Here is a 13,302-nt window from a genome sequence, read left to right as displayed (position 1 = left end):
TATTTAATTGACCTTTTAATTCTTGACATTAGCTGTGTGCTTACATGAATATGTGTATGTCGTGGGAAAGATTATTTGCCCTGGGCCTTTTCCTCCTCCTATGCACAAGCAGCTGCTAAAACACAATGCTATTGCTCTTCTAGTTGTCTTATCTATACCGCCATCCTTTTTGGATGTTTCTATCTCAGAATACTCCAGAAAAAGACCTTGTCTCCACCCTGGTAAATGCTGCTCTTTCATGTTTCTAGGAGGGAAAACGGGATATTTTACCAACACCTTTAAATTTGTACATGCTAGATACACAAGTGACTAAGTCTATAATGAAGGGGTTAAATTTTTCCCAGCAGGGTAATCTTTATTATGTAAGTATATTTACACAAAGTTTATACACACACACACACACACACACACACACACACACACACACACACACACACACACACGTCCCTCTCCAGACCCCAGTACAGGTGAATAAAGACATCATAATTACTGGCTGGAACTGAATCTCAAGGCACCGATTTGGCTTTTGCAGAACCACTTTCTATGTTATCTGGGTTGGCAAAGGTCAGGAAAACTTGCTCCAGGGTGATCTGACTGATGGAATAGTCTTCTAAATTGTATTGCTCTTTCGCTTTCTCCAGAATGCCAAACACCTTCAACAGCAACAGAAAACATGCAGTCACCATTGACAAGCTCCCTCCAGACTCCGACCCAGAGAAGTCACTCCTTCCTCTCCCAGTGTCCACTGGGTTCACCTTAGAGGACAAAAGGCTCTGAAGGGTGAGAGGGGAAAGCTGGAGAAATAGGTGATTGAGAAACTAAGAGCAGGCAGTTCTCTGTCTCAGGTCTCTTGATGGACATAGACTAATCATAGGATTTAGGGGCAGAAATAAAAGGCAACTAAATTCTAAAGGTGTCTGAAAAGTAACAAATGTACTACTAACACCACAATGCCAGGCATGATTCCACTGCCTGGACCACCAGCACCCCACCATTAGTGCTCCCCTAACATGCAGTGGTAGAAGGGCACAGTTTCTGATCACCTTTCCCCAGCTGTTGTCCTTGCTGGGAATGTGGTAATTAAGGATCCCTTGATTCTCTTGCTTCAAGTCACTACCTAAGACAGGAAATTAGGACAGGTGAGTATTCTTCCAGATTTCATTTCAAACTGCCAAAATAATAGTACATCTACATAATATTATTATATACAGTGAAGAGACTAATGGGTCTCTATATATAAGTGGACAGGACCAAGTACTCAAAAACATGCGTCTTACGGGGAACATTCTCATCCAAGCCACCATAGACAGTATAGCTCATGTTTTCAGAAGATTTATTATTGAAGAAATCATATTATTATGTGGAGTACATGGCAATTATTGAGCATATATTTTTCAACTCACATGTCTAATGTTAGGTACTGATCCTCCTAAAATTAACACTATGAGACTTTACTCCTAACCCATTGCTGAGAATGTGGGCTGGGGCAATGTCCTCCTGGCTGGGCATCTTTCTATGGTGGCTTTAGAGAGCGGGAAGACACTGCCACAATAATTCTTGTGATTATACAATCTCTCTGCCACGTGAAAGGAAATACCCATACTGCATACAGACCGCCAAAGCCCGTTAGTTTGTTTTACAAGTGTGTAAGAATTCACTAGTATAATCACAAGGAAAACAGTTGTATCCTTTATGAATTTTGAGCAATACTTGTTTATAACTGAATTGTGTATTTGTATATTAAGTTGACTTGATTTAAAAATTGCAAGTAACTCTTATGTAGTTATAATGATGCAAGATTTTCTTTACTATTAGACCTAAAGGATGTATTGTCACACAAATCTTTTTATTATATACTGTTCCAAACATAGAACTTAATTATTTAAAATCATCACACAGAAAACCTCTCATTCAGGTCAAATAATAACAATTCAATTACAGATGTGTACTACCTAATAAACCCAGCCCAGCACTCACTGTTCATTCTTATGCAGACGCTTCTCCAACATTTTCAATTGATCTTGAAAAACCCTAGCCCTTCAGGCTTACACCCCCAAGCCTCAGGAAAAGAGAAACTTCAAGCACCAGGAAATAAGAAACTAAAAATCTAGTTCCAAGGGCAACCTGACTCAGCCATTGTTCAATCTCCCCTGCAACCATATAACAATGTAAAGAGATTTCTGTTAAGAGATGTGCTCAACTGTGACTGGGACAGTTGCAGGTGTTCCAGGAAGAACCACCGTGACCTTTGTGTAAACTCCACTTCCGCCCTGATATCCCCTCTTGAGGTTTCAGGAAAAATGTACCTGTTGACGTAACTGTACCCCCTCTGTGATCACTCTGTGATCAGACCATGATCTTGTGAAACAAAATTGTATGGGAATTGTAATCTTGTGGATTTTGTGGGTTTTTCCTTTATAAGCCCCCATGAGGCTGCAGTAAGATGCAACTCTTGCTCTTGGGAGCAGAGGAGCCCTTCTGTACAGAAGCTTAATAAATCCTCCTGCTGTTGCGATCTGAAATCTTTCACCTGCATATTTTTCAGAAATGACTTATGGGAACAATAATGCCTGGATGTGTTTATGTTCATGTTTTTGTGACTCTGAATCTTTAAGATCATTTTGGGGTTAAAAATTGTTTTTTGCAATTTTCCTTCCCTGAGTTTTTAAAAAATATATTACATGTTGTCAAATCTTAAAAAATTCTTGTCCAAGGCTGGGGAGATGGCTCGGTTGGTAAAGTATGGGGACCTAGACTTGAGCCCAGAACCCACATAAAAACCTGGGTATGGTGGCATTCACTTCTAATCCTTGTGCTGGGAAGCAGAGACAGGTGGATCTTGGGATTCACGGGCCTTGGTGAGGTCTAGACCAGTCAAAGACCATGACACAACAAAAACAAAACACCATCCCTGGGGAGATGGCTCAGTGGGTAAAACGCTGGCTGCACAGGCGTGAGGCCCTGAGTTCAGGTCCCCAGCCCCCACATCAAAGCTGGGAGTGGTAGCATATGTTATAACCCCAGCCTAGCAGGGCAGAGACAGGTTACTCCTTGTTATTTCAGTGAAAGACAATGTTTCCAAATATAGAGAGCAACTGAGGACCTCACTGACCTGAGGACTACATTGACCTCTGTCCTCCACAATCACATATACACATACACTTGAATGTATAGGTACACATACCCACAGGACAAAAATATACACTACACACATATGCGTGTGTGTGTGTGTGTGTGTGTGTGTGTGTGTATGTGTGTGTGTGTGTGTGTGTGTGTGTGTGTGTGTAGGTAAGATGGGTAGCTTGTGAGGAACGATATCTGAGGTTTTCTTCTGGCTTCCTCATGCATGCATATATAGACAGCCACACACACACACACACACACACACACACACACACACACTCACACACAATCTACTTCTGCTTGTCACCGACTTGGCTTTTGGTCTACAGAGTGAGCTGTACCTCTGTACTCCATTACCCAAGGGCAGTGATTTCATTAGAATATGCCCTGGTGCTCAGTTTTTCCAGATGCCTGGTTGACTTTTTCATGTTGGGGTTTTCTTCTTTGGCTTCAGGACAATGGCTGACAAGTTTGCGTATTGCTTCTCTTCTGCCGACTTCACGCCCCTTTGTGACTGGCTTCCACCGGCTTGTCATCGCCTTACTTTACGTTCTCCCAAATGTGTATGTGCACTTGTTTGCCTTTTTCCTTTGTCATTTTCTGCAGTCTTCATCCCCTTTGCACATTGCATGTTGTTTGCTCTTTAGTTACATATTCATAAAATTTTGCTGAGAAAATCCTCTCTAATGCTATTGGCTGTAGATCCTTCTATTAGTCAAGCAATTTCTCGGTTATTCTTTCATGATAGCTGTCCCACTTGTGGCTTGTTAGGCTCACACTGTGAGATAATATTTTTGTTTTATAGCATTGTAAGTGCTTCCATCATGTTAGGGTTTCTACTTTGTACTAGCAGCATTTTTCTGTGGAGACCAAGCACAACCTTTCAATTCTTTGTGCTTATGGGAGATGAGTTGCCTTGTAGTTTAGGAATGTAAGAAATGGAGTAGGACAAAATAATGTTCGTAGCTTCACAGCTGAGAGTCTTCCGGGATCTATTAAATAACAGACACCAGCGAGGTAGCTCTGCCGTGTGCTCTTCTGAGTCTCCTTCCCTTCCAAGCCCAGCTGAGGAAGGCTTTCCTCCAGAGCAGAGCTGGGTTGGCTTCTGCTGGGAGTCAAGAGATGCTGCTAAGGATTGACTTTTGTCCACTCTGAAGGTCCAGCCTTTATGTGGCCCTCTCAGTACACACTCCCCAGAGGTAGCCCAAGGCATTACCTCAGATCCCAGCCATGACATGGCCGTTGGCTTCTAGGATTTATATTTTCTTATAGCTTACTTTCCTGTTTCGTTTCTTTTATGTTTCCCTTCCTTTCTATTAATCTTTTATCTTTGGCACTAAGAGGGAATATTCTGCCTTTATTTTTGAGCCTATTATTGCATTAAAACCTTTTGTTGTAATTTTATAAAATTCTAGTTTAATTTTACCCACATTGTTTTTCAGATATAAAAGATAAAAGACTCATCTTATTTGTGACTTTTTAATAAAATGAATATATGGCCATTTAAATTTCCTTGAGATTATATAAAATTTATATGCTAAAAATATCTGCTTTCTTGTGGTAACCCCTTTTAGAAATGCTTATTGAAACTGCCCTTTGGCTAATGTTTATTTCTTATTTTTAAGGGTTAATATCTATGCATACATCCAACATCAGTTCCCTCCTTTGTTGTCATATATAATAGCTATTTGCTTAAGAATAATATAGGGAAGGACCAGGAAATGACACCTTACAATTAAGAGATTAACAAATACCATTTTTCTGGAACTCTTTGCATGAACAGATTCAGTTACAGACACAAATATCTGCCCCCGCAAAAGACCTCATTATTGGGTGTCAGACACAGCAAAAGCTCATGAGAAACTACTGCTGGAGACACACAGCCTGGAGATACGGCTTAACCGGCAAAGTTAACCAGACCCGACTTACCTGGGAAAGCGTTGGTAACAAATTTTTTAAAATCCGTTATCACTTTGTCACCAGTGCCACTTTTGAACTTGATAGTCATGGTGTAAACATTGCCAAATTTGTTCTTGAGATGCTGAGGGCTCCCCAGGCACATGAACTTTCCCTGCACCATGATGGCTAGCCTGGTACAGAGAGCTTCACACTCCTCCATACTAGAAAAACAAGATGCCAGAAGGACATAAGGCCAAATGAGCTCTGTGGGAGGATATTCAAATACCTGGTATTTTGTGATCCCCTTTGAAGAGATGTTTTTCATTTGCCTATTATCAGGGCTATAGGGAATGGAGGCATTTCAAAATTCAAAACAGCAGAGGACCAAGTCTTCAAATGGAACAGCTCATGAATATCCTGCCCTTATATATTCAAATAGTCCTTAGGATTCCATCCATAAGAAGCTCACATACTCAGGCAAATTTTCTATACACTATTCCTGGCCCCAGAGATTTCCCTCTCATAGTCATAGACTTCTGCCCCACCCCACGTGAGCCACACCTGTGAGAGGTTATGATGATGACCTTGCCACTCTCTCGGGTCCTTATCACTGTGTTCCAGAGCATGCGCCGGGCTAACGGGTCCATGCCAGTGGACGGCTCATCCAGGAAGACCACTGACGACTTTCCCATGATGGCAATAGCGGCGCTCAGCCTGCGTTTGTTTCCTCCACTTCAGAGTCAAGGGAGAGCAGAAGCGGCAGCACACATAGCTTTACGTTACAGTAATTTAGTAGGTAACACATCTAATTAACACTCGGATATTATTTACAGGAAGAAAAACAGCTAAGATTTCAGGACTGAGTACATTTGCTAAAAAACATTAAAAAGCGCTGATTACATGTAACTGTACTAGGACATGAGACCAAACCCAACTGTACACAGCAATTCACTTTCATCTGCAATGCAGGAAGATGACTTTTTTTTTTGTCCAATTTGTTTTTAGCTATACTATCAGTTAAATTCTCATTCTTGCAGTTCCTTGGAATTTTCCTAACATATCAGCTACATGGTGGCCAGGCAGAACAATACAGAGAACATCATCTTTGTCCTTTATGAGGAGATAAAGAGCCACAGCAGACAGGAAGAGAGACACTCGTTTTTCTAGTTCACTGGCTAGAATCCCAAGTGAACCAGGTTTGTGAGTTTATTATCTCTACAAAGCAAAGGTGCAGTGCTGCTAAGGTCTGCTTCATTGCAGAACACGTGAGTACACCAGTCTTTGCCTGTCTGTTATAGAGCTTGGTTAGACTGTTGGCAATTAATTACAAACAAGAAAGGTGTCAGAATACTGCTGCAATGGGAGCACCAGCATATGATCTCACCTCAAAGTGTAAATAAACTTCTCAGCTTGTGGTTGCAGGTACAGCATTTCCAACAAGTTGTCCACATAGGGTCTAATATTCTTCTCTGGAACCCCCCACACCCTGGCATACATGGTCAATATCTCCCGAGAGGTCATGAAATCCAGCAAGGCATCAAATTGTGGACAATAGCCAATTTTTGACCTAACCTAAACATAAGAGAATATTGACAGAGATAAGACAACTACCACACTGAGCATCACACAGTGAATATGGAGAAAATAAAAAACGCAAAGTTTTCTGGCCTATGGCCCTGGGAAAAATTGATGCACTTCTAGCAAAGAATTGTGTGTCTTCCAGTGGTCACAGAATCACTATGGCTGGGGGTGACTGCATGTATTAGAACTCTAACACGTGAAGAACTTCATGCATGAAGGTGCACATGCCCAGGATAACTCTAGAAGCTGACATCAGAGCTAGAGCCGTTAAAGTATATTTGCCTGGAGGAGGCTGGTCTTCCGTTGCTCAACCTATAAAGTCTTTGTAACTGGTGGTGTGAAATCTACCCTCAACAAGTAAATGGATGCTTTTGAAACTTGGGACTTTTTTCATTAATTAAATCTTCATTTTTTCTGTCCCAAGGGAATACCAGGATATCAAGAGTGAAGCCTGCTATAGGGGTGAGAGGATGATTAGCAATATCTAGGTTAGGTTTAGTAAGGTCCTGACTTAGTTGTGATGGTAAATGGATGAGTGAAGTGTTGTGGGATGTTTTGATCACACGCTGATACTCCTGAGACTGACAATAAAGTTTACCTTTAATCAGAGGGCAGAGCTGGCTACTAGCTGACCAGAATTAGCCATAGAGGTTTTGGAGGACCCAGGACATATAGAGAGACAGAGAAGTAGTAGGGAGGGGCTTAGAAAGATGTGCGGGGCCCCTTTGGATCGAGGAGGGAGAGAGAGAGGAGGTCACTAATCAGCTGCTTCTCTGATCAATCAGGTTTTTACCCCAATACTTGACTCCTGAGTTTTATTTAATAATAGAATAATATAAACAATCACTTCGGTGGAGTCCCTAATCATTCTCTTATGTGTAATGTGGCTTTTTGAGCGTTTTCTAAAACATAAGTATGTGGTGGTAATCTAATTGTACTGAATTATTATTTTGATTGTATGTTAATAAATAAAGTTGTCTGGGAGTCAGAGCTATTAGAGCCATAGCAAGAGTGTGGCGGTGGTGGCACACGCCTTTAATCCCATAGATATCTGTGTGTTCAGGGTCAGAGCTATTAGAGCCATAGCAAGAGTGTGGCGGTGGTGGCACACGCCTTTAATCCCATAAGATCTCTGTGTGTTCAGGGATACAGTCAGCATTGGAGACATATGCCTTTAAGACCTAGGGGGCTGTACATTCAGACAGTGACGAGGCAGTCATGTGTTTGGGTTTACAACCAATGAGAAGGCAGAACAACATACTATAAAAAAACGAACCGACAGGAAGTAGCTCTCTTTTCGCGAAGCTGGGACAGCAGGAGGAAGGGTGAGATTTTAGCTCTGAGCTCTGACTTCTCGGCTCTCTCTTTTACATTGTTTCTGTGTTTCTTATTTAATAAGACGGTTGGTTACATCTACATCTGGCGCCCAACGTGACAAGAATCCATTAAAAACTGCTTGGCTTGGCGGCAGGTCCGCTTTCCCGCAAGGGCGGCAGGCGGCCCGCGGCGGCCGGCGGCGATCGGCTTCTTAGTCCGAGCAGCGACTTCTTAGCCTGGGTCTAGTTCTGCTTGACCTCAGGCTGGACTATCGGTGAGCTGCTTGCTTAAATCCTGCTTGCTTAAAGCCGGTGCTACAAACAACTCAGACCTGCCCTGCCGAACAGGGCCCTGCCTGTAAAGCCAACGCACGTGGTCGGAGCTTAAGGAAGTCAGACCCAAGCCTTGACTCGGCACAAGAGGGAACACGTGGCTGCATTTAAACTTTAGCCAGCTACGCTTTCTTGTTCTCTCTCTCTCTCTCTCTCTCTCTCTCTCTCTCTCTCTCTCTCTTTCTCTTTGGATTTACACCTGGGACACTAGGTGGCTGCTTTGAAAATCCCCTCGAATTTCTACTGTTCTACGCAGATTTGGTAAGTCATCATATATCAGATATTTTAAAGGAAACTATCTAAAAGAGAATTTTTATCCACATTAAAAAACAAATGGGTTTTATGTGTACATTGGAAGAAAATTGGTTTTTGTTCGAAATTTTAGGCAGTCTGGCAATGGAACAACTATATAATATTAGTATTGGTGGAATTATGCACCTTATCACTATAATAATCCACATTTTAATATTTAAAAAGATAGTCAATTTAAGTGCCAGGATAACAGCTTTAGAAGAACTTGTTAAACCTGTAAAAATTCAGACAGAAGAAATTAACAGTGAAGTTGTTTCAAGTCGGGATCATAAGGTTGCAGAAAGAAAGCCTGTTTTCACACAGTCACCCTTAATTTATCCTGTAACCGTACAGCAGATGCCTGATCAAATGGCTACACAAAATACTTGGGCTCCAATTGAAATGTTGGATTTAAAAAGGTTTAAGGAGGCAATAGTATCTTATGGCATGCATTCCCCATATGTAAAGCAAATGTTAAACACTTGGTCAACATATAATAGGATAGTACCACAGGACTGGCGGGACCTTGCACAAGGTGTTCTGGAACCCAGCCAGAGACTTCAATTTCTGACTTGGTTTAAGGAGGAGGCTAAAAACATAGAAAAACAATGGAGGGATAAAGGAATACAAGTTTGCTAGGATCAGCTTATGGGCGAAGGCCAATATGCTTCAGCACAAACACAATGTTTATATGATGTCCAAACCCTAATTTTATGTCGAACGGCAGCCTTGAATGCATGGGACAGAGTTGAGGAACCAGGAAAAAAATCTGAGTCATTTACAAAGGTGATGCAAGGCCCAAAAGAGTCTTTTACAGATTTTTTACAAAGACTGGCTTCAGCAGTAAAGAGAATGGTCTCGGATTCAGAAGCTAGTAAGGCAATAATTGAATCTTTGGCCTTTGAGAATGCAAATGCAGCATGCAAAAGAATAATCAGGCCATTAAGGGCAAGATCTGCACCTATGGAAGATTGGATTAGAGAAAAAATGTTGAAGCTGATGAGCATGATGATACATGGGTAGGAGAAGTAATTTCAAAAGGTTTGAGGAGTGTTAGATGTTTTGGATGTGGAAAGCAAGGACATTTGAAAAGGGACTGTAGACAGGTCATTCCCAGAAACAATGTTTCTTCAAGGAACAATGGCAACAGAATGCCCCTTCCTTCTGGAGTATGCAGAAGGTGTGGTAAGGGAAAACACTGGACCAATGAATGTAGATCAACAAAGGACAGACAGGGTAATCCTTTGCCTCAGTCTTCGGGAAACTCCCAGAGGGGCCTCAGGCAGGCCCCCAGTGCAAATCCAGTTCAAACCTTTCCTGCAGCCATAGAGGAAATGCCTGCTCTGGAGAGCGATTAAATAACCAAATGCCTATTGGAATAAATCATGCTGGTCAGGATGATGAAACAGAGAGAATAGAAAATTCAGGAGAAAACATAAAGAAAATTTTTTGGCAAACTTCTATTAATGAACAAAGACCAAAATTAACAATAAAAATAAATGGTGTTTTGTTGTCTGGTCTGGTAGACACAGGTGCGGATGTTACCATAATTGCACCAGAATTTTGGCATCCAACTTGGCCTCTTCAGGAGGTAAACGTTCAACTGTTAGGAATTGGGACATTATCTGGAGTGAAACAGAGTGCAAGATGGCTCGAATGTATAGGTCCAGAAGGACAGAGAGGAAAATTAAAACCATATGTGGCTAACATAACTATGAACCTGTGGGGTCGAGACTTGTTGCAACAATGGAATACTCAGATTAACATCCCTCCAATCTCAGAAACAAATCATAAACTAGCACATGTTACTGAGAGAAATATTAGAAGATATTGTTCTAATGAGTGGTCATCAGCCATCCATATTATACAAGAACAGGGCACAATAACTGATGATCTTCCAAAGACACCAACAGCTCTACCTTTAAAATGGTTAACAGACAAGCCTGTATGGGTCCAGCAATGGCCTTTAACAACAGAGAAACTCCAGGCTTTAGAAGAGCTGGTAGAAGAACAGTTAAATGCTCAGCATATTGAAGAATCAACCAGCCCTTGGAATTTTCCTGTATTTGTTATTAAAAAGAAATCTGGTAAATGGAGAATGGTAACAGACCTTAGGGCAATTAACAAAGTAATTCAGCCAATGGGTTCTCTACAATCTGGGATGCCTTTGCCTACTCTGTTACCAAAAGGATGGCCTCTCATAGTTATTGATTTAAAAGACTGTTTCTTTTCAATACCCTTACAAGAAAAAGACAGAGAAAGATTTGCTTTTACAGTGCCTACTTATAATAATTCTCAACCGGTTAAAAGATTTCAATGGAGGGTCCTCCCACAGGGAATGTTGAATAGCCCAACTCTGTGCCAATATTTTGTACAGCAACCATTGGAAGTGATACGTAAAAAATTTCCTAAATCTATAATTTATCATTATATGGATGATATTTTACTAGCTGACTCAAATGCAGATACTTTAGAAATAATATTTGAAGAAGTAAAGAAAATTTTGCCTTGCTGGGGATTACAAATTGCTCCTGAAAAGATACAAAGAGGAGATTCTATTAATTATTCAGGATATAAAATAGAGCTACAAAAAATTAGACCCCAAAAGGTGCAAATTCGGAGAGATAGACTACAGACTCTTAATGACTTTCAAAGATTATTTGGAGATATTTCTCATCTACGAACTATTGTTGGGGTAAAAAATGATGAACTGACTAATTTGTTCAAAACCTTAGAAGGTGACAAGGACTTAAATAGTCCAAGAGAATTATCACCTGAAGCTGAGAAAGAATTAGCCTTGGTAGAAAAGAAAGTGCATGAAGGACACGTGAATCGTATTGATCCAAAGCTGGATTGCATTTTGGTTATTTTACCTTCTAGGCGTTCTCCTACTAGAATATTAATGCAGAGGGAAGATATTATATTGGAATGGATATTTTTACCAAATAAACCAAATAAAAAATTAAAAACTTATGGGGAAAAAATCTCTGACTTGATTTACAAAGGAAAACTGAGACTTCGTCAATTAGCAGGCATAGACCCAGCAGAAATTGTCGTACCATTAACTAAGGAGGACATTGAAAAATTATGGACAGAAAGTGAACCTTGGCAAAGAGCTTGCAGTAATTTTTTGGGAGAAATTAACAGCAAATATCCCAAAAGCAATAGAATTGATCTTATAAAGAGAGCTGATTGGATCTTGCCTCGAATTGTACGGCAAAAACCCATATCTGGAGTTCGTACATTTTATACAGATGCCAACAAAGAAGGAAAGGCAGGTTACAAATCAGAAAATTTAAGTAAAGTGGTTCAAAGTCCGTATAATTCAGTTCAAAAATCAGAATTGTATGCTATTCTGTTGGTATTAATGGATTTTTCAGAACCTCTCAACATAGTAACTGACTCTCAGTATGCTGAAAGAGTGGTGTTACATATTGAGACTGCAGAATTTATCCCTGATGCTTCAGAATTAACTTCACTATTTATTCAATTACAAGATACAATCAGGAAAAGGAATCATCCTTTATATATAACTCACATTCGATCCCATACTGGTCTGCCAGGCCCTCTCTAGCACAAGGCAATGATGAGATTGATAAATTATTGATAGGAAATGTGCTGGAGGCCTCAGAATTTCATAAAAAACATCACGTCAATAGTAAAGGTTTAAAAAAGGATTTTTCCATAACCTGGCAACAAGCCAAAGAAATAGTAAAGAAATGTCCTACTTGTTCCTTCTACAATCAAACGCCATTACCAGCAGGATGTAACCCAAAGGGTACTCAGAGAAATGAAATCTGGCAGATGGACGTGTTTCACTTTGCAGAATTTGGAAAATTGAAATATGTACACCACACTATCGATACTTATTCAGGATTTCAATGGGCAACTGCTTTGAGTTCTGAAAAAGCTGATTCTGTAATCACTCATTTGCTAGAAGTTATGGCCATCATGGGTATACCTGCACAAATCAAAACTGACAATGCTCCATCATATGTCTCTGTTAAAATGAAACAGTTTTTTGCTTATTACAATATAAAGCATATTACAGGCATACCACATAATCCTACAGGTCAAGCAGTTATAGAAAGATCAAACAGAACTCTAAAGGATATGCTAAATAAACAGAAATGGGTAACAAAAACCCCCAGAAATAGACTGCATAATGCTCTTCTAACTTTGAATTTTCTGAATGCCAATGAGAAAGGAACAACAGCTGCAGAGAGACATTGGATAATAGAAAAAACTACAGAATTAAATCAGCCTATATACTTTAAGGATGTACTGACCTCAGAATGGAAACCAGGGTATGTATTACATTGGGGACGAGGTTTTGCTTTTGTTTCTACAGGAGAAGATAAGCTGTGGGTACCGTCAAAATTGATAAAGGTTCGATTTGAACAAGAGAGACCTCTTAATTGAGGAGGTGATAGTTCATTAACCAGCATGAACATCCAATTTAAACTAACTTGTATCAATAACACATGCCTTTTCATTTAATCAGATAATAACTTGTCAAAAGGAAACATCCCCAAAATTAGTCTTGGGGAAAGGTTTTTGTTTTTGTCTTTTAGGAGAATGAAGGTTAAGGAATCTGAAGAACACTGGACAAATGAGACAACTGAAGAAAAGTGACAAATCATCTATCCCAAGAAACAGAGTGAAACAGTGTATGGGTATATATTATCTAAAAAATTTTATGTCTTCCTAAATGTTTGTTTCTGCTTTTCTCTAAAGATTTAACACTATTGGTTTTCTA

At 40.2% G+C, this 13,302-nt stretch overlaps 1 protein-coding gene across 8 annotated transcripts in view; it reads right to left on the bottom strand.

Annotated features, from left to right (window-relative positions):
- Positions 1 to 319: 319 nt before the first annotated feature.
- The window catches only part of LOC102926537 (phospholipid-transporting ATPase ABCA3-like), a 106,736-nt gene continuing 93,753 nt past the window's right edge, over positions 320 to 13,302 (bottom strand). For 6 of the 8 annotated variants that reach the window (XM_016004156.3, XM_006985724.4, XM_076551354.1 and 3 more), the window contains 5 exons: positions 6,407 to 6,594; positions 5,584 to 5,754; positions 5,053 to 5,243; positions 1,044 to 1,117; positions 320 to 653 (listed from right to left, as the gene is read on the bottom strand). In XM_016004156.3, the coding sequence (XP_015859642.1) occupies positions 507 to 653; positions 1,044 to 1,117; positions 5,053 to 5,243; positions 5,584 to 5,754; positions 6,407 to 6,594 (771 nt within the window). In that variant the 3' untranslated portion in view covers positions 320 to 506. The other 2 variants (XR_013044499.1, XM_076551375.1) reach the window with 2 other exon arrangements.

Source organism: Peromyscus maniculatus, chromosome 1, assembly GCF_049852395.1.
Source record: "Peromyscus maniculatus bairdii isolate BWxNUB_F1_BW_parent chromosome 1, HU_Pman_BW_mat_3.1, whole genome shotgun sequence".
NCBI classification, from domain to species: domain Eukaryota; kingdom Metazoa; phylum Chordata; class Mammalia; order Rodentia; family Cricetidae; genus Peromyscus; species Peromyscus maniculatus.
The sequence above is the reverse complement of the archived record's forward strand: the minus strand, read 5'-3'. Positions and strand labels throughout refer to the sequence as shown.